A 24,572-nucleotide genomic window follows, 5' to 3' on the forward strand; every position below is an offset into this window, starting at 1 on the left:
TTACTATCTCAAAACAATGACTTCTATCTTAAAATGATGATCTACTATCTTAAAATAATGACTTCTATCTCAAAATATTGATTTACTATCTCAAAATATTGACTTACTATCTTAAAATAATGATTTACTATCTCAAATTAATAAAGTAATTTCAATTATCTGTATGTCCTGTACATAAGCAGTATTAACAATAAAACTACTTGATCTTGATCAAAATAATGATTTACTATCTCAAATTAATGACTTCCTATCTCAGAATTATTTCTTACTATCTCAGAAAAATGACTTAGTATCTCCAAATAATGAGATAGCAGTTTACTTAATAATAAGAAAAATAATGAGCTGTTTATTTAAATTTTAGGTGGTGGGAATGGGCTTCCATTAACCATAAATACTCCATTAATACTAATATTACTTCAGTAAAAGTGAAAAATTCTACTTTTAAATACAAGCAGTATAAAATAGTTTGTTTAACTTTGTTTGTTTAATAGTTATGTGTCTAATAAAGTGTCCTCCTGATAGCAAAAAAAAAAAACATTGAATAAAAGAAAAATATATATTTTTTGGTTGCATTGCATCTTGTAAAGTTGATGATGGACAAAAAACTACCTTTAAACAACCTTTATATAACATAATACATTACCTAAAAGACGTCATGGCTAGTGATGAAATGAACCATTGAAAATCAACATTAATTCATTACAAATTTTGAATGGTTAGTTTATAGCTCTGAACCTTTTCTCACATTAACTCTTTTTTAGGTGAAAGTTGCTCCCCATAAATAATAATATTAATATATAAAATATTTATTATTTAAATGTCCATTTCTGCACTGCAAGCCAATGCAATACAGAAGTCAGAGGTTTCAGATACATTTTCAAATAGGAAGCAAAAAGCCAATTTAATGATGTTCTTATTACCAAAACTGGGCCTTTTGGTGCATAATGAATACATTTCCATAGCTTTAGACAGATCTGTGAACTATAATAGATGAAGAGAATGAAAGAACCTACAGTAAGTACCAAACTTCCCACCAGCAGATTATGATACAGTATTTCCCCTGTATTTAGGAATGACTCAGCTTAATATATAAAAAGAGACTGGAGGCCACTTTCACTTTCATATTGGGGTTTTTATTGCATCTTCTTGGTACAGCAGGGGGTGGATGCTAATGACATTCAGGTTCGTAATAAAACCTCTTATTTAGCAGATTATTAAATATTCAACATTTATTCTGCAACACACTGTAATACCATGCTGTACTGCACATCGATACATACAGTATAACTAGTATATGGGGCCTATGGTCTTAAATATACCATTTAAAAGCCCAATGTTTTGCCTTTATTATAAGGCTTATCTTACAGTTTAAATACAAAGAGTGCTGTGTACACTCATTATTAGCCATAACATTAAAACCACCTGCTTATTTACGTGTAGACCCTTCGCATCCAATCAAATCAGCTCTAAGCCATTGAGGCATGGACTCCACATGAGCTCTGAAGTTGTTGTTGAGTTTGGTGGCCATGACTTCACTATTTCTTCACCGTTTCTCCATCCTAGGTTCTTCTGACCACTGCATACCAGGACCAATCCCTTCCCCTAATGTTCTGGAGAAATTCTGACCAAGTCACCTCTAGAACATCATGGTTAAAAAGGTGAAAAAGCGTGTCAATGCCTTTACTCTTCTTGTCATTTGAGTCCTATTATTTGTGGACACTCCCTTAAATGAATGCTACACTCAGCTACTTTGAGTGAGTCGCACAAATTGCTGACACAGAAGTGCAAGTGCAAATACTGTACAAACACAGCCTGTCTAGTGCAATTATTATACAGTAAAAGTCCTTGCCAAAAGAATAGGTTATTTTTTTTTTAAATAGCCTCAATACTCTGATTTAATTTCAGCTTGTTTTCATTCCGGCTTCTCATCATTCAATAAAACCCCTTAATATATTTACATTCTACTAAAATACATTCATTTACAATGTGGCATATATGCATCTGAAACACTAGGGAGGAGCCTAGTGCATCCCAAATTATATTATCAACATTAACATTTGAATATTTTAACATTATAGTCATTATGGCTTTTAGAACATTTTGTTTTTTTGGGAGGGGGGGTAGTGCACTATAGGACACTATAGGACTGGCTTTATTTTTCCCCCGACATTACTTTTAATTTTATACTTTAAGTAGTTTTAAAACCATTACTTTTTAAAAACACTTTTACTCAAAGTGTAAAAAGCTTGAGCTGGTACTTCTGAACTTCTACGTTTGAACTCTAAAATCTGATCTCACCTCTCAGTTATTCAGTCAGTTCAGGTGAGTTCAGCACGAGCTCTTATCTCCTACATTTGGTCCAATCACCACCCACCTCCTTGCATCCTCCAGCTCTACGATTGGCCAGAAAGACAAAGGGGGCGGGTCCAGCGCGTGGCAACATCCTCAGCGCTGATTGGCCCTCGGAATGTCTTCCGAGCGCCCTGATTGGACCTTGGACCTGTCTGAAGACATCTTGCAACGACAAAGAGTTTGAAACTGCAGCAAAAATGAAGCATTACGAGGTAAGAGCTGCATTAAACCCTCATTATTAACAAAACCAGTGGGTATTAGACACGGGTACTGGTGTTACTGGTTACTGGTGTTACTGGTAGAGTAGATGGGGTGGTGTTTTAGACTGGGATCGTGTTACTGGGGCAGTATGGAGGAGATTAGTGGAGCTGTACCTCCCTGTCCTGTCAGTCCAGCTTTAACCTGCTGCTATAGATTGCACAATAACTGAACTAGAGCACGTGTACATATATATAACTATATATATAGAATATATATCTGAATAAAGCTCATAATTGTAACAATTGTATCAGATTTGTATCATTATTAGGATTTCCTATTTCATTAGAGTGGCGCAGTGTCTTGTTTTGTTTTTTACGTTTTTCAAACAGCGCTCTGATTTATAGACGCTCCCTAAGCGCATTTAACGTGTATATAATTGATTTAGACGCTACTTTACTCGATATAATTCGATATTATTGGATCTTTGATGCTGTTTTGGTGCTCTATGGGTGTGGATCCATTCATTCCATCTAATCTTATTATAACAGGATTTTCTTTTTCCTAGTTGCATGAATTCGGATTATTTGAATGAATATATAATAGAACTAATAGAAGCATACATTAACACTTACATTGAATTATATTGAGGCTACCACCACCATGCTTGTATTGAATGGCAATACCCTAATGTCTAACTAACTGACTCACTGTCTGACTGACTCACTGACTTTGGGACCTGTCTATGTTTAATCCGGATTAGCACACGTGTGTAATCTGGATTAACAGACTGTGTAACTGTAAACAATGCTGTTTACTTGATTTGAGCAGCACTGAATGAATGGGTATGCTGGTTATAACGCAATGTAACCACATGGGGGAGCCAAAATTCTACTAATATAATTTTTGCAGTCAGGTGCAAAAGTATTTGGACAGTGGACTATTGGACCTTCTGTACATAAACTCAATAGGAATGAAATATAGTCTTAAAAGTAATTGGACAAACTAGCACAATTATATTAAAATATATATTGTATTTGTAGACATTCCCTTACTATGCTATGTGGTGTATAGGCCAAGTTTACAAATACTTGACTGATTGCTTGACTGCACCTGACTGATTTTTAAATATTATATATATATATATATATATATATATATATATATATATATATATATATATATATATATATATATATATATATATATAGTACCTGTAGTAGAGAAATACTACAAATAGAACAGGCCTCTGGCTCAATGCAATCAAATCCTCACAACAATGTTGCACCAAAATCTAGTTGGAAGTCTTTTCTGGACAGTAGAGACCGTAACAAAAGCAGGATAAATTATTTTTTAAGAGCCTTTAAAACAATAAATAAGGGGGTGTCTCAAAACGTTTGTCTAATTATTAGTGTAAAATTATATATATATATATATATATATATATATATATATATATATATATATATATATATATATATATATATATATATATATACATATACATATACATATATACACACACACACACACACACACACACACAAATGAGCTACAATATTAAAACCCGTAACACTTGTATTAGCTAATATCATGTGATTGGCTGGATAGTGTTGCAACAGCTCTTCTAATGCAAAGGTCGTTAATAAGTGATAAGACAAATCTGGCCCATAATCAGACATACACTGAACATAGAAAGTGTTTTTCATTATTTAAAATTAAAAAAGTTCTGTATTGTAGATTTATACTAAACTAATCCAAACTATGAAGAAAAACATATGGAATTATTTAGTATAAAATAAGTGTTAAACGTTCTTAAACGTGGCACCTGTGTCTGCATTTCCTCAGTCAGTTTTATGAGGTAGAGTCACCTAGATAGAATTCAGGCTTTCAATTAACAGCTGTGCTGAACTCATCAAGAGTTAATTACTTGTATTTTTTGTCTCTTAATGTGTTTGAAGAGTTAAGAGTTGGTATACAGTGAATAGCCCTAGTCTTTACTAAGTACAGAAAAAAAATCAGTCAGTCGGAAAAGAAAAATGTTAAGAACTTTCCTTGAGGAAGTATTCTCAAGTGCATTCTCCACAAAGCCCATTAAAACATTATAATGATGAAACTGGCACTCATCAGGATGACCCCAGAAACATAAGAGCGAGAGTTTCCTCTGTTGCACAGGATACGTTTTTTTTTTTTTTTTTTTTTAAAGAGTTACCAGCTTCAGAAACTGCAAGTTAATAACAGCTCCTCAGATAAGAGCATCTAAATGCTTCTTTGGAGTATTTTAGTTTGTTTTTAACACTGTTTTTAAGTTACTACATGATTCCTTAATGTGTTTCTTCATAGTCTGGATGCATCTAAACCCAAACACACACATGCACAAGACCACCCTGGACCCTTACAGTGAGCTCCAGAAGTATCAGTGCAGAACTATGAAATTTAACAGCACTGTCTGTTACAAGATATATACACACACACACACACCTGATTTATTAGGATTGAAGGGGAAATGTGTCCACTCCTGAATCTTCCAGAAAACCCTGGTCTGCTCTCAGTCCGGTGCTTCTGACACCTGTCCTGTAAACGAGAGAGAGAGACTCCTTCACATGTGTGTGTGAGACGCTGTTAGGTTGTGTGTGTGTGTGAGAGTGAGTGAGACACTGTTAAACTGAGTTATGTGGCTGTCGGTGTCATCTGCACATGCCTCCCCAAGCTATTAATAATCCCCCCTTTGTGTAAGTGTGTGTGTGTGTGTGTGTGTGTGTTAAGAGTCGGAAATGTGACAGATAAATAACATCACAATATTAGTTTATCAAAAATAAAGTGATTTTTACTTTGGAATTAATCAGCTGCATAAATTTGTTGCATAAATCTGATGCATACCATAATAATCTATGGTACTTGGATTGGATTGATATGGATTGATACTAATCATTCAGTCAGTATTGGTGAATGTTCAGAATACTCTGATTGGATTGGGATTGGACAGCACTTGCGTTGTGGTACTTGGATTATATACTATTGCTTTATACTCAGCATTAAGGTACTTTGATCAGATTTGATATCTGATCTGTACTTCATGTAGCTTCAGAGTTCATCACTACACACCTCCAAACTTCATGTAGCTTCAGAGTTCATCACTACACACCTCCAAACTTCATGTAGCTTCAAAGTTCATCACTACACACCTCCAAACTTCATGTAGCTTCAGAGTTCATCACTTCACACCTCCAAACTTCATGTAGCTTCAGATTAGATCATCACTAGACACCTCCAAACTTCACGTAGCTTCAGATTAGATCATCACCAGACACCTCCAAACTTCATGTAGCTTCAGAGATCATCACTACACACCTCCAAACTTCATGTAGCTTCAGATTAGATCATCACTAGACACCTCCAAACTTCATGTAGCTTCAGATTAGATCATCACTACACACCTCCAAACTTCATGTAGCTTCAGAGTTCATCACTACACACCTCCAAACTTCATGTAGCTTCAGAGTTCATCACTACACACCTCCAAACTTCATGTAGCTTCAGATTAGATCATCACTGCACACCTCCAAACTTCATGTAGCTTCAGAGATCATCACTACACACCTCCAAACTTCATGTAGCTTCAGATTAGATCATCACTACACACCTCCAAACTTCATGTAGCTTCAGATTAGATCATCACTACACACCTCCAAACTTCATGTAGCTTCAGATTACAAAGGTTTTAACAATATATTAAACTTTCCATGATATTTTGACCCACCCACATACATAAACAATAAATTAAAAGTTAGGACAGAGGGTGGACACATGACCCTTCCACCCCCCACCGTTTAGAGGAAATGTGAAAAGCACCCCGGCTATCCCCACCCCTTCTCCCCTTAACACACTAATTATAACCACCTTACACACACACACACACACTCACTGCACATGCTCAGTTTGTGTCCTTGCTCCTAGAGGACACAGCACTATGGCCTAGTGTTCCTGAAGAGCTCATTCACAATCAGAACAGTATAACTATTCTCTGGTCATTAATGCTGTTCAGCAACTATTGCCTACTGTTACTACACTATCTGTCCCATTCAAATGAATTGGAGCTTGTAGTATTGGTAGGAGCTCCATCATTCTAATATTGAGGGCTTTATACCCCTCTAATGCTGAGTATTAACCAATATCGATCAGTATCCATCAATAGGATCCAATCTTTTAAGTACCATAATTCACATCCAATACCAATATATGTTTGTGTGAATGTGTTTATGTGAGTTCTCAGTTTGGCGTAGCCACATTTGACAGGTGGTGTACAGTGGGGTTTGGGAAAGACCCAAAGGGGGTGTGAGAAAACAGATAGGTGGGGTGAGAGAGAGAGAGAGAGACAGAGAGGACTGGGTGAGGGAGGTGTGAGGGCAGTGGGGGAGAGCAAGAGAGATAGAGGTCTGAGGGTCGAGAGAGGGGTAGCAGCAGTAGGGGAGAGACAGACAGTGAGAGAGCTGGCCGTGAAAGGAGTAACAGCAGTAAAGGAGAGAGAGAGAGGAGGTCTGAGGGGTGAGAGAGGTTTATCAGTAGAGGAGAAAGAGAGAGAGAGAGAGGCATAAGGTGCGAGAGAGGTTTATTATCAGTGGGGAGAGAGAGAGAGAGAGGTCTGATGGGCGAGAGAGGTTTATTATCAGTGGGGGGGGGTAGAGAGAGAGAGAGAGAGAGAGAGGTCTGAGGGTTGAGAGAGGGGTAGTAGCAGTGGGGGAGAGACATACAGTAAGAGGGCTGGCCGAGAAAGGAGTAACAGCAGTAAAGGAGAGAGAGAGAGGGAGGTCTGAGGAGTGAGAGAGGTTTATTATCAGTGGGGGGGAGAGAGAGAGAGGGAGGTCTGAGGGGCGAGAGAGGTTTATTATCAGTGGGGGAGAGAGAGAGAGAGAGAGAGGTCTGAGGGGCGAGAGAGGTTTATTATCAGTGGGGGGGGTAGAGAGAGAGAGATAGAGAGAGAGGTCTGAGGGGTGAGAGAGGTTTATTATCAGTGGGGGAGAGAGAGAGAGAGAGAGAGGTCTGAGGGGCGAGAGAGGTTTATTATCAGTGGGGGAGAGAGAGAGAGAGGTCTGAGGGGTGAGAGAGTTTTATTATCAGTGGGGGAGAGAGAGAGAGAGAGGTCTGAGGGGTGAGAGAGGTTTATTATCAGTGGGGGAGAGAGAGAGAGAGGTCTGAGGGGTGAGAGAGGTTTATTATCAGTGGGGGGGGGAGAGAGAGAGAGGTCTGAGGGGCGAGAGAGGTTTATTATCAGTGGGGAGAGAGACAGGTCTGAGGGGCGAGAGAGGTTTATTATCAGTGGGGGAGAGAGAGAGAGAGGTCTGAGGGGCGAGAGAGGTTTATTATCAGTGGGGGGGGGGAGAGAGAGAGAGGTCTGAGGGGCGAGAGAGGTTTATTATCAGTGGGGGAGAGCTGCAGCTGACGGGCTGGACGGGCTGGTCAGGGGGCTGCTCTGGTTTCAGAGGGTTTAGCGGGCTCGCGGACGGGCAGATTAGAGCGAGAGTGGGGATATGGATGCGTTGGCTTTAGAAGCCACCCAGCCTAAGAAGGTTGCGGCCCCCGCGGCGGCTCCGGGCCCCTCGGCCCCCGCGCCCACCAAGCGCAAACCCGCCAAAAAAACTAAGAAAGCTGTGGTCTTTTTCGAGGTGGAGATTCTGGACGCCAAGACCAAGGACAAGCTCTGCTTCCTGGATAAGGTAAGACCAGCTTTACACTCTGGAACTTTCTGCTGGATTTTTAAAGAAAAACATGTATCTCCGTTTTTGTCTATTTTTAGTTTATTACACTATTTATTATAAATTCTCCATTGAAACTTAAAGCAGTATTCCCTAATATTTGTAGTCGTATTCCTGAGTAGGGAGGGGACATAGTATTGTATTTAAAGGAGAACTCTGGTCTAAAATGGACTTAAAAAGTTCTTATCTTTGATGAATAGCACACCGCCGCTCTCCCACAGCGTTCCGAGATCCAGAGATTTTAACAGTTTGTCCAAACGCCAAGAGTAATGGCGGCGCTCGGAGCTGAAGCCAGCATGGGATGTTAATAGAGGTTTTTAATGAGCTTCTTCTGCACTTTTTAAGTTATTAATGCCTCGTTTTAAATGTCAAGGCTCTCCGGGTTCTAGTAAGGAGGTGTGGAGCTACTTTGAGCTGGATAACGGTGTAAAAAGTGATTTATCACAGCAAATTATGACCCGTATCTCCCAGTCTGAAGGGTGTTTGAACAAACTATTAAACTAATAAAATATCTCTGAACGCTGTGGGAGAACGGAGGTGAGCTATTTATCAAAGATAAGAACTTTTTATCATGTTTTACTACAACAACAGTAATTTTACACCAGAGTTCTCCTTTAATAGTATCAGTGTCCCAAGTGTTCTGGCTGGTAATTGTGTAATTGTACATTCTCACCAAACCACACAATCCCCAAAATGTACAGACTGTAGCTTTAAGAAATGTTTTTCTTCCCCTGTAAAGTTGCTTTTATGGAGATACATGTTTTTCTTTAGATTGTTGGACTGTTTTCTGTTAATGAATAGTTTGGTAAACTAAGCAAATAGTTGTGAACTAATTTCCCTAATATCCTAAAAGTAGTAGCTGTTGCATGTTGGAACCTGTCTGGTTAAAAAGATTTAAAAAAAAAACGTTAAATGTTGTCTGATTGTTGAAACAATGTTCCCGTCTGAGTGAAAGTAAAAGGTGTTAAGACGTCTTTTCAAAGTGGTAAAAAAGCACGATATCAGAATTATGACCAATATTTCAATTCAATGCCTGCTGATGTATTTATGACACTCTTCTACAATTCGTCGACACTGGCTGTGCTACTTTAAAAACTACTGATTTAAGCTATTCTGTATTTATTTGTATTAGTTTTACAGTTAAATAAAGTTTTACCAGGGTGTCTCAACTCTGTGTAAGGTATAAATGTGTATATCCTCATAGACGTGCAATATCGGTACGTCCTTACATAAACGTCTCAACGATCAGCTCTTAACAGTTTTTTTTTTTTACGTCTTTTTAACCAGATATCCTTCTTATATTTTTTTCAAAACTGAACAAATACAGGACAAAAATTTCAGCTCAATAGTTATTTTTGCTTATGATCTTCAGTTTGTGTAGTTAGAAAAAGTCATACAGTGTCAGAAAACTCAATCTTGCAACCAAATTTGTCAAAAATGTTAAAACAAAAAAAAAACATTTAATGTGTGAATAAGTTAAAAAAAAAAAAAAGTAATTTATAATGAACTATTTGTCTGCTGTAATGTGAAAAGTGGTCCGAAAAATTGTAGCTTTTGAGAAAAAAAAAATAGTGAAAGTTTAAAAATCTGCAAAAAAAAAAAAAAGTTTTTGGGCAAAAACAGTCAAAAAATCATTCAAAATACAATGTTCAGTATTCAGTAATTGGCCTTTGGTCCGATGTTTTTTTTTTTTTTGGTTTTGGCTTCGGCCAAACTTTTACTTTTCGGCCAAACATTATATTTATTAGAGTTACTTAATATCTCCACACAGTTTCTGGCCATTCTGTGCATAGTTAGCATAGTTGCTACTACGTGTTAGCTATATTAGCCTCATAGCTCCTCATAGCATATCTTCAGACCCCAAAAATATGAGTAAATTTATGGAAAAAAAACGGGGAAAATGATGTAAATTTCTGGGTAAACCCTGGTGTGAGCGTGCAGACAGCAGCAGGTTAGCACAGTGTTTTCCCGCGGGCTGCTGCTATGTTTAGCGTGTGTGGTAATGCGGCTGTGGTTCCTGGGTGTAGTCTTGCGTGGTGCCGGGTTACTGAGGACCGGCCGGGTTTCCGGAAGCCTCTCTGAGCGGCTCTGAGGAATCCGTAACGAGGTGTGCAGAGAGTCTCCGGCCGTTCTCACCGGATTATCCGGATCAGGCTCCCAGCCACTCACCTCCACACCCACGCCACTCTTCTGATCTCACAGGGGAAAAACCTGAAAACTGTGTGATGTCACAGTACAACTACAGTGAGAGTCTGATGTCAAAAATTTAAATAAAAGTGTTCTGACATCACAGTAGAACTGAAGTTTAGTGAACTGTAGTGTTCCAAAGAACCTCAACACTGATGTCACTGTAGAATTGTGACTTTTGTGACCTCACAGTGGAAATGTAAGGGCTGTGATGTCACAGTAGAATTAAAATTGGAGTATGATGTCATGCTGTAAATAAGTGTGTGGCTTTCAGTATTCCAGAAATACTCAACACTGATGTCACTGTAGTATTGTGACCTTTGTGATATCACAGTGGAAATGTAAAAACTGTGATATATTGAAATGTGATGTCACAATTGAATCAAAGTGTTTGCATTTTAATTTATGTTTGCAGTAGAACTGATGATTGGAGTATGATGTCACAGTGAAAATATTCTGACATCACTGTATAACTGAAATTTGAAATACGATGTCACAATCAAAATGAGTAGAACTGAAATTTGGTCTAAGATGTCACACTGAAAATGACTTCTCTGACATCACTGTATAACTAAAAATGAAAGTGTGATATCACAATGGAAAATGAGTTCTCTGACATCACTGTATAACTGAAATGTGAAATATGATGTCACAATCAAAATAATTTCTCTGACATCATTGTAGAACTAGAAACTGGAGTATGATGTCACACTAAATGAAAGTGCACAATATTTAGTGCTCTAAATAACCTCATTATTGACATCATTGTAGAATTGCGACGATTGTGACCTCACAGAAAAAAAATGTAAGAGCTGTGATGTCACAGTAGAACTAAATATTGGAATATGATGTCAGACTGTAACTGAAAATGGTGTATAATATCACAATGGAAATAGGAGTGCTCTGATGTTACAGCAGAACTAAAATTGCTATATGATGTCACAATTGAAATTAAAGTGTCCTGATTATAGTAAATCTGAAATTTTAAATATGATGTCACACTAGAAATGTGTGTGCATCAATGATCCAGAGATCTTACAAACTTATGTCAACATAGATTTGCATCGTTTGTGATGTCACATTGGAACAAAAACTGGAATATGTCCAAATTTAAATTAGAGTGATTTAATGTCACACATGAAATTTTGCACATGATGTCAGTGTGAATTTAAAATGTGTATTATGAAGTCACACTGGAAAATATTAGTGTGAGCAATGAAGGCATCGACCAATCGGGTGAGCTTTTGGGTTTATGTTTTTTTTTTTTTTTTTAATGAATCAAAGTAATAAATAAAATAAAACTAAGCTCTTAATAATGTCAGCCGGATGTGCATTCCCTTTTTCACTTTTCCTGTTTGGTTTTATTATTAGAATCATAATTTCTACCAACAAAAATCATTATATAATATTAAATTCATGTTATATAATGGCTGCTCAGGCTTTGCTGTTATAAAGCTCAGAATCTAATAGTTATCTCCCACACTTTGACTAAACCCACAGACCAGACCCAGCTTAAACATTTAGGACATGCATCACCTGCTGTGTGTGTGTGTGTGTGTGTTGTCTGAAAGAATTGCAGCTGTTGCGTGCCCCCCTGTAGCTGGGAACAGCCTTGGTTGCTAAATTTACCGCTAATTTCCGTCACTCTGCCTCTCTGACGGCGTTTATTTGTGTTTGTTGACTAACAGGTGGAGCCCAATGCGACCATCGGAGAGATCAAGTCGATGTTCCACAGGAGCCGTAAGTCAACCAACACACCATAACGTGCTAATGGGAGCTAATTAGCTAAGTACATCTTAACATTGTAGCACGTTCTCTGCTTTTGCTTGGGTGGCCCAACGGTCTAAGTGTCTTAGACTCATCCCTGTACATCAAAGACAAATAAAGCTGTAAATTATCATTAAAGCAGTGAAATGTATTTTGTGTTTCTGAATAATATAACCTAGTGGTGGAAGCATGTATACAGAAAACAAAACTGGGCCTAAAATTGACCCTTGAGGCACCCCACAGGTACCTGGATAATTAGTGGGCAGGATGGCCCTCCCTCTCCTCCAATCAGGTCACTTTGTAGCTGACACAACAGAGCCGGGAGTTGGTGTTCTCCTCCAAGCGTGTTCAGCTGTCTAGAGATGTTTGTTGCTTCTTTATAAGACCTGGAAGAAGCGCATGCTGGCTACCAGTACTGGTGGTATTATGCATTAGTGGGTGGGCATTGAAAATGATGGAAGAAAACTGTGGATAAATTATGTTGTTTAGGTTTAGCATATGTGATTTAGGGCACTAATTAACTGGCTGTTTCTATTAATTATTTGTTTGTTTGTTTGTTTGTTTGTTTGTTTGTTTCAGACCCTCAGTGGTATCCTGCCAGACAGTCCATTCGTCTTGACCCCAGTAAGTTCTCTCCTTACAACTGGACAGATGTTTCTACAAATGAGTTGCAACCCATACAGTTTATGTAGTCTACATAGATCATGCAGTGCATATAGTCCAAACCGTATATACAGTCCACGCAGACCATAGTGTCCATACACACTATACAGACCATAGAGCCCATTTATTTCCTACAGTATATACAGTCTACACAGGTCATATGGGCCATGTAGTCCACACTACATACAGTCTGCATAATCTACACAGATCATAGGATCCATAGTCTACACACACCATAGAGTCCATATAGCCCATACAGTCTACACAGACCATAGAGTCCATATAGCCCATACAGTCTACGCAGAACACAAAGTCAATATAGCCCATACAGCCTACACAGACCATAGAATCCATATAGCCCATACAGTCTTCACAGAGCACAGAGTCCATATAGCCCAAACAGTCTACACAGACCATGAAGTCCATATAGCCCATACAGTCCACACAGACCATAGTCCATATAGCCCATACAGTCTACACAGACCACAGAGTCCACATAGCCCATACAGTCTACACAGACCTTAGTAAATATAGCCCATACAGTCTACACAGACCATGAAGTCCATATAGCCCATACAGTCTACACAGACCAGAGTCCATATAACCCATAGAGTCCATATAGCCCATACAGTCTACACAGACCTTAGAGTCAATATAGCCCATATAGTCTACACAGACTGCAGAGTCCATATAACCCATAGAGCCCATATAGCCCATACAGTCTACACACACCACAGAGTCCATATAACCTATAGAGCCCATATAGCCCATACAGTCTACACAGACCACAGAGTCCATATAATCCATATAGCCCATACAGTCTGTACTGTCTATACAGACCATATATTCCATTTAATTCATAGTCCATATACCCTGTAACCTCTACACAGACCATAGTCCATACAGTCTGTACTTCCTACACAGACCATATAGTCCATACAGTTTATATAGTGTGCACAGTCATGTACTATATATAGTTTAATTCTTTCACACAGCTGTAGTTTTAGTGTGATATTGATTATGATGTGATGATGATGATGATTGGGGTGATGGTGGTGGTGTACTGATACTGATGCTCTGTGATGCTGTGTTGCAGAGGGGAAGTCTCTGAAGGATGAAGATGTTCTACAGCACCTTCCTGTGGGTACCACAGCAACCTTCTACTTCAGAGACCTCGGAGCACAGATCAGCTGGGTCACGGTAACACACACACACACACACACACACACACACACACACACATTCATGCAAAAGAGTATATGAAGGATGTAATAAAGTGGTTTAGTGCATGTGCAGTGTGAAACTAATCAAAACTAACCGAATTAAATACAATATACAGATTACAGTGTAAAAAATAAACCTTGGTTCAGACTGGTCTGGACTATCATGTGTGAAAACACTCTTAATAAACAGTTTTAATGCACACTGTATATAAACCATAATCAGATGTATGAGTTTGAGGCTCTGTGGGTTTGTCTGCTTTGTAAAAGCTTCAGTCGGACCACCCCATAAATACAAAGCTTGTGGGGGATATATATAACTAGTGGAAAAATGTGATCCCCTGCCAGCAGCCCACACCAGCAGGGTCACCTAAAGAGATGGTGTTAGTGCTGGACTCTGTACTGCTCTGTTTATTGTGTGTGGGGGGTTTTCCAGCATTCATCACCTACATTCTCTTATAATTATAGTTCTGTTCAACACTGAGAGCTGTATTGTTATGCCTTGGCTTTTTCTGAATGTTCTTCTTCCTATAGGATGACTAACTTATTAAAAACAAATTAAAGCATGCATAGGTTTTAATCTAATTTAATTTTATATGAAATCTATGTAGGATTTAGTTTTTTCTTTTAATATATTGCATTAAAATATTTCATACCCTCCAAAAAAGTTATTATAGTTAATTTCTAGGTAATAAATCTTTTTTTTTCTCCGATAAGATTTTGTCTTTTAACCACTGTGTAATTTACATTACATTACATTACATTACATTTGGCAGACGCTTTTGTCCAAAGCGACTTACAATAGTCAAGTACAATGTAAAATAAGTTTAAAGGTAAAACATCTTTGGATAGGGATAAAAGGAGGACAAAGGGGAGTAATAGGATAGAGGAGTGAAAGAGAGGAAGAAGGAAATGGGGTTCGAAGTAGTTAGTGTGTTAGAGGTGTTAAGAGAGTAAGTGCTGTTTGAAGAGCTCTGTCTTCAGGAGTTTATTAAAGATAGTGAGAGATTCTCCTGATCTGGTAGTAGAAGGTAGTTTGTTAGAGGTGTTAGGAGAGTAAGTGCTCTTTGAAGAGCTCTGTCTTCAGGAGTTTATTAAAGATAGTGAGAGATTCTCCTGATCTGGTAGTAGAAGGTAGATAGTTAGAGGTGCTTGGAGAGTAAGTGCTCTTTGAAGAGCTCTGTCTTCAGGAGTTTATTAAAGATAGTGAGAGATTCTCCTGATCTGGTAGTAGAAGGTAGTTAGTTAGAGGTGTTAGGAGAGTAAGTGCTCTTTGAAGAGCTCAGTCTTCAGGAGTTTATTAAAGATAGTGAGAGATTCTCCTGATCTGGTAGTAGAAGGTAGATAGTTAGAGGTGTTAGGAGAGTAAGTGCTCTTTGAAGAGCTCTGTCTTCAGGAGTTTATTAAAGATAGCGAGAGATTCTCCTGATCTGGTAATAGAAGGTAGTTAGTTAGAGGTGTTAGGAGAGTAAGTGCTGTTTGAAGAGCTCTGTCTTCAGGAGTTTATTAAAGATAGTGAGAGATTCTCCTGATCTGGTAATAGAAGGTAGTTAGTTAGAGGTGTTAGGAGAGTAAGTGCTCTTTGAAGAGCTCTGTCTTCAGGAGTTTATTAAAGATAGTGAGAGATTCTCCTGATCTGGTTGTAGAAGGTAGTTAGTTAGAGGTGTTAGGAGAGTAAGTGCTCTTTGAAGAGCTCTGTCTTCAGGAGTTTATTAAAGATAGTGAGAGATTCTCCTGATCTGGTAGTAGAAGGTAGTTAGTTAGAGGTGTTAGGAGAGTAAGAGCTCTTTGAAGAGCTCTGTCTTCAGGAGTTTATTAAAGATAGTGAGAGATTCTCCTGATCTGGTAGTAGAAGGTAGTTAGTTAGAGGTGTTAGGAGAGTAAGTGCTCTTTGAAGAGCTCTGTCTTCAGGAGTTTCTTAAAGATAGTGAGAGATTCTCCTGATCTGGTAGTGGAAGGTAGTTTGTTCCACCATTGGGGAACTCTGTATGAGAACAGTCAGGATTGCTTTGTGTGAGTGTTTGGCAAAGCAAGGCGACGTTCACTGGAGGAGCGCAGCGGCCGGGAGGTAGCGTAAGCCTTCAGGAGCGAGTGCAGGTAGGAAGGAGCTGTTCTTTCATCACCTTGTAGGCGATTGTAAGAGCTTTGAATTTGATGCGAGCATCAACTGGTAGCCAATGGAGCTCAATGTGCAGCGGGGTGACATGTGCCCGTTTTGGCTGGTTGAAGACCAGACGTGCTGCTGCATTCTGGATCATCTGGAGTGGTTTTACTACACAGGCCGGGAGGCCAGTTAGCAGGGCATTGCAGTAGTCGAGGCGTGAGATGACGACCGCTATGTGAGATTGTTTTACTTATTTACTTAATTATAAAAAAAATTGAGCTCATTTGAGACTTTGTGATTAAGCTTATTTTCTGAAAAAGTTGCTCACCCCATTGGCAGATTCTTTTGCTTAATTTAAGCATATTTGCAGCATGTATTTAGTTTTTCCTTTAGGAAATGCATTTCTATAAATTTATATATTTTACCACTTACAAAGTTCAGTTATGATATGATTTATTTGACAAAAAACATGATTGATGCATATTTTCAGCATTTATTTGTAAAACCATTGGCACCCCCAATTTAAATAACAATTTATTGCAGATTTTATGGTGAAACATTCAACAAAAGTATTGTAGTCAGTCAAGCATTTCAAAACAGAAAGTGTGAATTGCCAAAAATCTACATCTTTGAAATATTAATAATTATTAATTGAGTTAATATAAGTTCTTTGCTCTTTATAACCTCTTGAAAACCCAAACTGAAGCAGGGAGTAGCTTCTCATTTGTTAAACAATTTTGTGAAAAGAATCATCCTGTGCTCATGAAAAAAGATGCTAAAAGATGCTAATTTAGGAGATAGATCTACTGAAACATCTGTAATCTGCTTAAGAACTGTCCAACGGGTTATAAAAAAGTGGATGAACAAATGGTAGTAAAACAGCACTACAACTCAGGGATATGATGTGTAATAGTGAAAGTAAGAGCTTTCCCCACAAACACAATGCAGGAACTGAACAGCTGTGTAGCTTTAAGAAAAGCACTTATCAGTGAGGAAAACCAGCAAATTGTACTCTTGATCAATGGAAAAAGCTCATGTGAAGGTGTGATATATCCAGATTTACCCTGTTTACCCAGGCCAGAAATAAAATGGGGAATAAAAAAAATAAATAAAAGGATGAAATAAAGTAAATAAAAAGGTAAAAGTAAAACTTAAACTGATCCCAGACTTGAACCCCATTAGATTGAATGTGTGCCGTAATCATAGGAGGTTCAAGCAAATATTGGAGTGTGACTTTTTTTTGGCCAGGCAGTATATACTGAAGTTATAGCAATAAATTCTGAGGCGATATATCGTCCACATATAAAAAATATATATATTGCAAGGCCTAACCATAATGCTAGGTCTCCATACATACATGGACTGTCGTGAGTTGAGAAATAAACATTAGGAAGGTTTTGAAACTTTCATTTATTTATTTTTTTAAACATTGGCTGTTTAATGATGAGATATGTCTGATAACTAATGTAATATATTGATTTTTCTCTCTTTCAGGTGTTTTTAACAGAGTACGCGGGTCCTCTGTTGATCTACCTGATGTTTTATTTCCGGGTGCCGTTCATCTACGCCCCCAAATACGACTTCACCACCAGCAAGCACTGGGTCGTACAGTGAGTTCAGCTCCTCTAACATCTTATACTCCTGTAATCATCATCTAAATAACATTACTCACAGTATTACAGTATTAAACTAGGCCTGTTTCTTTAGTTGGTTATAGTGTTAAAGGTGTGGGGGCTGATGGGTAATGTAGTTTTTTTTCTGTGTTGTAGTTTGGCTTGTATGTGTCACTCCTTCCACTACGTTAAGAGACTTCTAGAGACACTGTTCGTCCATCGCTTCTCTCACGGGACGATGCCGCTCCGCAACATCTTTAAGGTGAGTAGAGAGAACACATGGGCATGCTTTACACATGCATTTCTGGGCAAGCTGAGAGATCCAGAAGCTGTATCTGAAGTAAGAGAATTATGTATACTGAGGCGACAAGAGTATTATTTCAGTATTTTACACTAATTCCCAGAGTGGGAATTACAGGGTCATCATTTTCCTCCTGTTACAGTCTTTTTGGATCATGTATATCAGGGGTGTCCAAACTTTTTTTGTTGGGGGCCAGAAGGAGAAATACGGGCCACAGACTCTGTAATAAAACAAATAATGAAATATACCACTTTAAATAATACATTTCCTGATTATTTCATTTACACACCATTTTACATGACTTACTATCTTTATCTTTGACAGTGTTGTGTAAACTAAGATTTTTGAACACTCTCACCCCTTTTAGACTCTTTGGCCTGTTTTTTGTGCTAAAAATGCGCACCCTCTCTGCTTTCAGACTCTTTGGCCCGTTTTTATGAGGTAGAAATGCGCACTCTCTCTGCTTTTAGACTCTTTGGCCTGTTTTTCTGCGCTAGAAATGCGCACTCTCTCCGCTTTTAGACTCTTTGGCCCGTTTTTCTGCGCTAGAAATGCGCACTCTCTCCGCTTTTAGACTCTTTGGCCTGTTTTTCTGAGCTAGAAATGCGCACTCTCTCTGCTTTTAGACTCTTTGGCCTGTTTTTCTGAGCTAGAAATGCGCACTCTCTCTGCTTTTAGACTCTTTGGCCCGTTTTTTTGCGCTAGAAATGCGCACCCTCTCCGCTTTTAGACTCTTTGGCCCGTTTCTGACACCTAGCGTTCAAACTTTGAATCTCACATTATAAAAACCTGCTTAACAGCGGGCCAACTTTCATTCTATTTCTAAAATACCTCGCGGGCCGCTCCAAAAAAGGAAACGGGCCGTAGTTTGGACACCCCTGATGTATATCATTCTAAAGGTGATATTTTAGTGATAAATTGATACATAACGTGTGTCTGTTTCAGAACTGCACGTATTACTGGGGTTTTGCTGCATGGATGGCGTACTACATCAACCACCCACTCTACACACCACCCAGTGAGTACACACCCATCACCCAACACCAAACACCTGTATAATTCTTACTGGATCAACACTCAGATAACCCACAGCTCACTAATACACACTTTTTACAAACACTTAAATAACTAAATCTGTGTGTGGCCTCTTCCATTATCCAGTATGAATTTCTGCGCTGTGTAACTTTTATAGTCTATAGTCTGATTTTAATCTAGTATCCAGAACCTTGTAGGGTCTATTTTTTATCTTACAGTGATGATTATAATAATTTTACTCCAGTATGAATTACTACAGTGTGTAGTTTTTACAACCTTAAAAAACTTAAAATTAAAAATCTTTTAATAACAGTAATAATTCCAGTATAAATCTGCAGGGAAAATTGTATACAATGTGACATAAATAATGTAGTGATTTTAACCCAGTATGAATTTCTGTAGTGTAAAGCCTTTACGGTCTGACATAAATTAAGTGATTTTAGTTCAGTATGAATCTGCTGTATGCTTTTCAGTGTGAAAGTAATAATAACTGATCTGACGGTAATAGTTATGTAGTGATTTTAATCCAGTGTGAATATTGTAGGGTCTAGTTCTAAAACTGAAACCAATAATTATGAAGTAATTTTAATCTGGTATGAAATTTGGCAGCGAATGTAGATTTTACAGTGTGACAGTAGGATGATTTTTATCCAGTATGAACCTTTTAGGGTCTAGTTCTTTAGGGTCTTTTATTCTAATAATGATTAAAAATAATTATGGAGTCGATTTAATCCAGTATGAATTTCTGCAGTGATTGTAGGTTTTATGATTTGACAGTAATAGTTTTGTAGTATTTCAATCCAGTATGAATCTTGTAGGGTCCAGTTCTAAGTCTAAAAGCAATAATTATGGAGTTGATTTAATCCGGTTTGAATTTCTTTAGTGGGTGTTGGTCTGTATATCGGACAGTAGTAGTTTTATAGCAGTGTTAATTCAGTATGAATTTTGTAGGGTCTAAAGATTTTAAGCCTGAAGGTAAAATTTATAGAGTTGTTTTAATCCAGTATGAAATTCTGAAGCAAGTGTGGGTATGTAGGTATGAAAGCAGTAGTTATATAGTTATTATATTTTAATCCAGTATGAATCTTGTAAGGTCTAGTTTTAAGCCTAAATGTATTAATTATGGACTGTGGGCTGGGAAAAAGTCTGATTGGGTTTTATTGTTACAGAATTTAATTTTATTTTGTAGTTAATGAATAAACACTGATGGTTTGTGTTGTAGTTTATGAATAAACTCTGACTGTATGTTTGTGTTGTAGTTTATGGGGAGCAGCAGGTGAAGATGGCGCTCATCATCTTCCTGGTAAAGATCCAGATCAGTTTACTCCACTTCAGTCTCACTGATCCCAGATCAGATCAGATCAGAGTATTGAGTTCTGTTCTTTATGTTTCTACAGTTCTGTCAGATCGGTAACTTCTCCATCCACATCGCACTGAGGAACCTCAGACCTCCAGGTCAGACTCTCATTAATACACCCAAATACACACGTCGATTTAATGTTTTCATAAATCTATAAGTTATTAATGTCCTTAATCTCTACTTTTTTTCTGCTCTGAATTTAAGGCTCTAAGACCAGGAAGATTCCCTATCCGACTAAAAACCCCTTCACCTGGATCTTCCTGCTGGTGTCCTGCCCCAACTACACCTATGAGGTGAGATCATTAATCAAAAAGAGATTTTACAAAAACAAATGCGGACTTAAGACTATAGGTCTATAAGGTGCACTAATCCGATGTGCATTATGTATGAATTCTACCAGTCAGGTATTAAGGAGCAGCATTATACAGGAGTTTCAATGAAGTTCTCCAGCAGTAAGGCTGGAGCAGTTTTAGCATTAGATGCTAACCGCGCTAAGCGCTAGCTCTTTGGCTGTTCAGCGGTAAGCACTAATGGCCTGTAGCCTGCTGCTAACCCCAGCTAGCACTGCTGGAGCAGTATATTAGCATTAGCTGCTAACCACAGTGGTAGCTCTCTTGCTGTTGAAGGGCGAGTATATCAGACTGTAGTCTGCGCATTAACGGTGTTAAAACAAGCTATGTGGAACAAACCCACTCAGGGTTCCTCAGCGATGCTCTGTCAGGTGGTATTAGCCGCTAACGCTAGCAGTTAGCTGCTAATGCTAATGCTCCAGCTTTAGTCAGATTTACTCACCCAAATAAACAGTTTTCAGGACAGAAATCTGTGTAGATTAACATCCAGCACTCGTTTGACTTGTCAGACTCGTCTGAAATGAGATTTCATTTTCCAGCAGGACTTGGCACACCAAAAAGTACCAATTGTTCTTATATAATATAAAAAAAATTTGAGACACTTATTTTTGGGTTTTCTTTGGCTGTAAGAAATAATAATCAACAATAAAAGAAATAACCGCTTAAAATAGATCACTCTGTGTTTAATACATCTATATAATATATAAGTTTCACTAGTATTTACAAGGCTAAATAAAAAAGGCATTTGTTTACTTACAGCATGAACAGTAAAATCCACGAGCTCGGATCAGTGCCAACTTTCCACCTAATTTAAACAGTATGTTAAATATTAGATGCTTTAGGATTTGACCATGCTAATCATGCTAACTGTGCTAATGGTGTTTTTACCTACAGTTGGGTTCCTGGCTGGGCTTCACTCTGATGACGCAGTGTCTACCGGTGGCTTTCTTCACCCTGGTGGGCTTCATCCAGATGACCGTATGGGCCAAAGGGAAACACCGCAGCTACCTGAAGGAGTTCCGCGACTACCCCCCTCTCCGCTCGCCCATCCTGCCCTTTATACTGTAGAGCGGCCTCGTTCCAATCGCTCCAATCGTTCCAATCCACCACCATCCAGCTGCCCTGCTTTCGTTCCCTAACCCTAAACCCTTAACTCTACCTATCTGTTCAGAAACCTTCCAGAGTCCACCAACAACCAGCCAAGTTCATCCTGATTCCTCAGCTCTCCAACAGAGTCGGGCCGAGTCCCAAACGCAGCTTCGCCTTGACCCCTCGTTCCCTAAATCCTTAACTCTAGCTGTCTGTTCAGAAACCTTCCCGATTCCATCAACAACCAGCCAACTTCATCGGATTCCTCAACTCTCCAACAGAGCCGGGCCGAGTCCCAAACGCAGCTTCGCCTCGACCCCTCGTTCCCTAAACGCTTCCCCTGTCTAAAGCCCTTCTCTCAGCACTGAAGAAGAACAACAACAACTTCAAAGCATTACTTACAGCATTAGCAAAAAGGTATCGGTCAAATATACAGTTTTTTTCCTTTAAATCCGATGTAGTTGATCAGTTAAGGCATGTTTGGTGCCTCGCAAGATGTTCTGGAACTATGATGCTAATGTTGCTAATTTATAATGAAAGCTTATGTACACCGATTAGCATTACCTACAAATGTGAGATAGAAATGATCAACTACTTTGGGTTAAAGGGAAATAAAGAGTAGATATGATTTATTTTTTGTCTGAGTATTACTGTAATGTCTGCAAATATGGTCCACAGTGATCTTACATCAAGAAAATGAGACTGTTTTTTGGAGTGTAGATGAGGTACGTGTAGGTTCAGTTGCTATAGTGTTCAGACTGCAGGTAATTCAGAATAATTTTTCAGATCGGACTGTCCACACTGTTTGTGGACATTTGAAAGTGACCACATCCGATTTGGACTTTCTCTTACTCTGGATTTGATGAGGTCGTTGTTTGTCAAGTTGCAAATGATGTGTAAAAGGCAAGTTCAGATCCAATCTGAGACCCAGACTGAGATCTGGATACACTTTTATTGACCAAAAATTGGATTTGGACTGAAAGTCTGAAAACAGCTTCTGACATCCGATTCGACCATCAAGAGTGTTCAGACTGTACAAATCGGATTATAATTATGTTTCAAACCCTCATTCATATGTTTTTGCAAAAACATATTTGATTATAGTCAGATTTGATTATAGTCACCTTTCACACCACCTTCAAACATGATTTATATTTGATCTAGATAAGCCAAAAATCTGATTTGGCCTGGCAGTCTGAACATAATCTTTGAAATCCAGTTGGAGCATCCAGGCTGAGAAACATCGGGACAGATCTGATTATAGTCATACATTTGAAAACCACCAACTAATGTGGTTTGCATTTAATTTGAAGAAAAAAAATCAGATTAAATCAATCTGGTTATGGTCTAGATATGAGCCAAATCAGATTTAGTCTGAATTTAGGCTGAAAGTCTGAACATAGCCTTTAAAATCTGATTTTAGCTGTGTAGGCAAATTTGAAACTAACAACAAATGTAGGTTGGATTTGATTTGTAAAAATAAATGTGGCTAGATATTCCAAAAAATCAGATTTGAACGGGCAGTCTAAACTCCAAATGTGGTTTGGTTCTGATTTACATCAGATTTTTTGGTAGTCAGGCAATTTTGGATACCGTCTGGATACAATGTAGATATGATCTGATTTTGAGCTGGCAGTCTGAAAACAGTTTTTAAAATCCAGTTTAAGCATCCAGATTGTTTAGACTGAGATGAATCTGTAAAAATCCTGTTACGAGTCTCTTTCAAGCCAGCAGATTAGGTTGATAGTAAACGATGCAGCGTTTCTGTAATGGTACTGGAAGTGATGTGATGTAATGTGATGTAATGACTACTAAAATCAGATTACAGTAATTATTTTACCCTCAGCTTAGCGCTTCAGTCTAGTTTTAATAGTATTGGTTCATCAGCAGCAGTGCTGATCTCTTCAACACTGTAAAAACCCTCCAAAAATATACAACAAATATATAATAATGTTACTGGGCTAACAGTTATATGATGTATGAAGCAGAACATAAACCTGACAGAGCACAAACGTTGGATTATCGCTGTTCTCGATGATTTATTCTTGTTGATTTCTTGAAAAAAGAAAAGAGAAATGAAGAAAATCGAAGCGTTCTCTGGCACTTTTGTCTGAACACTGTTTACCAATATTATTGTTTACATTCTAAATACACACTTATTAATTGTTTTACTTGTGTGTGATGGTGTGTGTGTGTGTATCTGTAGATACTTGGGTTAAAGGAATGAAAGAATAGATCCTTTATTAAACTGATACAGTCTATAACTGTAGGGCTATGTAAATACAGTATATGTAAGAACAAATACAGGGGTTACAACTCAATATATCACCATATATCCATATATATTGCGATACTGTGAACAAGCAATATGTCACACTATCATATTAAAAAAATCTGAATAAAAGAAAACATTACTTTTTTATCCAATCAGAACAGTGGGATCTAACAACACGAGTACAATCCTGATATCCAGTGGGCGTGGCTTAAACACAACACTAAACAAACCACTTCTGACACCAATCTTTATTATTCTAAACTAATCATTAATAATCTATTTCAACTGTGTGTTTTTGAAAATTG

General features: G+C 38.1%; 1 protein-coding gene across 2 annotated transcripts; it reads left to right on the forward strand.

Annotated features, from left to right (window-relative positions):
• The first annotated feature begins 2,432 nt into the window (after positions 1 to 2,432).
• On the forward strand, positions 2,433 to 24,163 carry tecrb (trans-2,3-enoyl-CoA reductase b). 2 transcript variants are annotated; one of them, XM_007238095.4, is made up of 12 exons: positions 2,433 to 2,564; positions 8,214 to 8,264; positions 12,179 to 12,230; positions 12,837 to 12,881; positions 14,017 to 14,120; positions 17,739 to 17,854; positions 18,014 to 18,119; positions 19,104 to 19,176; positions 20,453 to 20,496; positions 20,591 to 20,648; positions 20,758 to 20,846; positions 21,798 to 24,163. In XM_007238095.4, the coding sequence occupies exons 1-12, from the start codon at positions 2,550 to 2,552 to the stop codon at positions 21,969 to 21,971; spliced, it is 927 nt and encodes a 308-aa protein (XP_007238157.1). In that variant the 5' UTR covers positions 2,433 to 2,549; the 3' UTR covers positions 21,972 to 24,163. The 2 variants fall into 2 exon arrangements, with proteins under 2 accessions (XP_007238157.1, XP_007238156.3); XM_007238094.4 differs by lacking the exon at positions 2,433 to 2,564 and having other exon boundaries at positions 7,939 to 8,264.
• The last annotated feature ends 409 nt before the right edge of the window (positions 24,164 to 24,572 follow it).

The sequence above is a fragment of the Astyanax mexicanus genome, chromosome 21 (assembly GCF_023375975.1).
Source record: "Astyanax mexicanus isolate ESR-SI-001 chromosome 21, AstMex3_surface, whole genome shotgun sequence".
NCBI lineage: Eukaryota > Metazoa > Chordata > Actinopteri > Characiformes > Acestrorhamphidae > Astyanax > Astyanax mexicanus.

What these genes read in the sequence shown, in the direction of transcription:
- tecrb (XM_007238094.4), top strand. Translation starts at nt 8,079, where the DNA reads ATGGATGCGTTGGCTTTAGAAGCCACCCAGCCTAAGAAGGTTGCGGCC. An exon ending in GTCGATGTTCCACAGGAGCC is followed by an intron (nt 12,231 to 12,836) that starts GTAAGTCAACCA and finishes TGTTTGTTTCAG; the next exon opens with ACCCTCAGTGGTATCCTGCC. An exon ending in GTCCATTCGTCTTGACCCCA is followed by an intron (nt 12,882 to 14,016) that starts GTAAGTTCTCTC and finishes GCTGTGTTGCAG; the next exon opens with AGGGGAAGTCTCTGAAGGAT.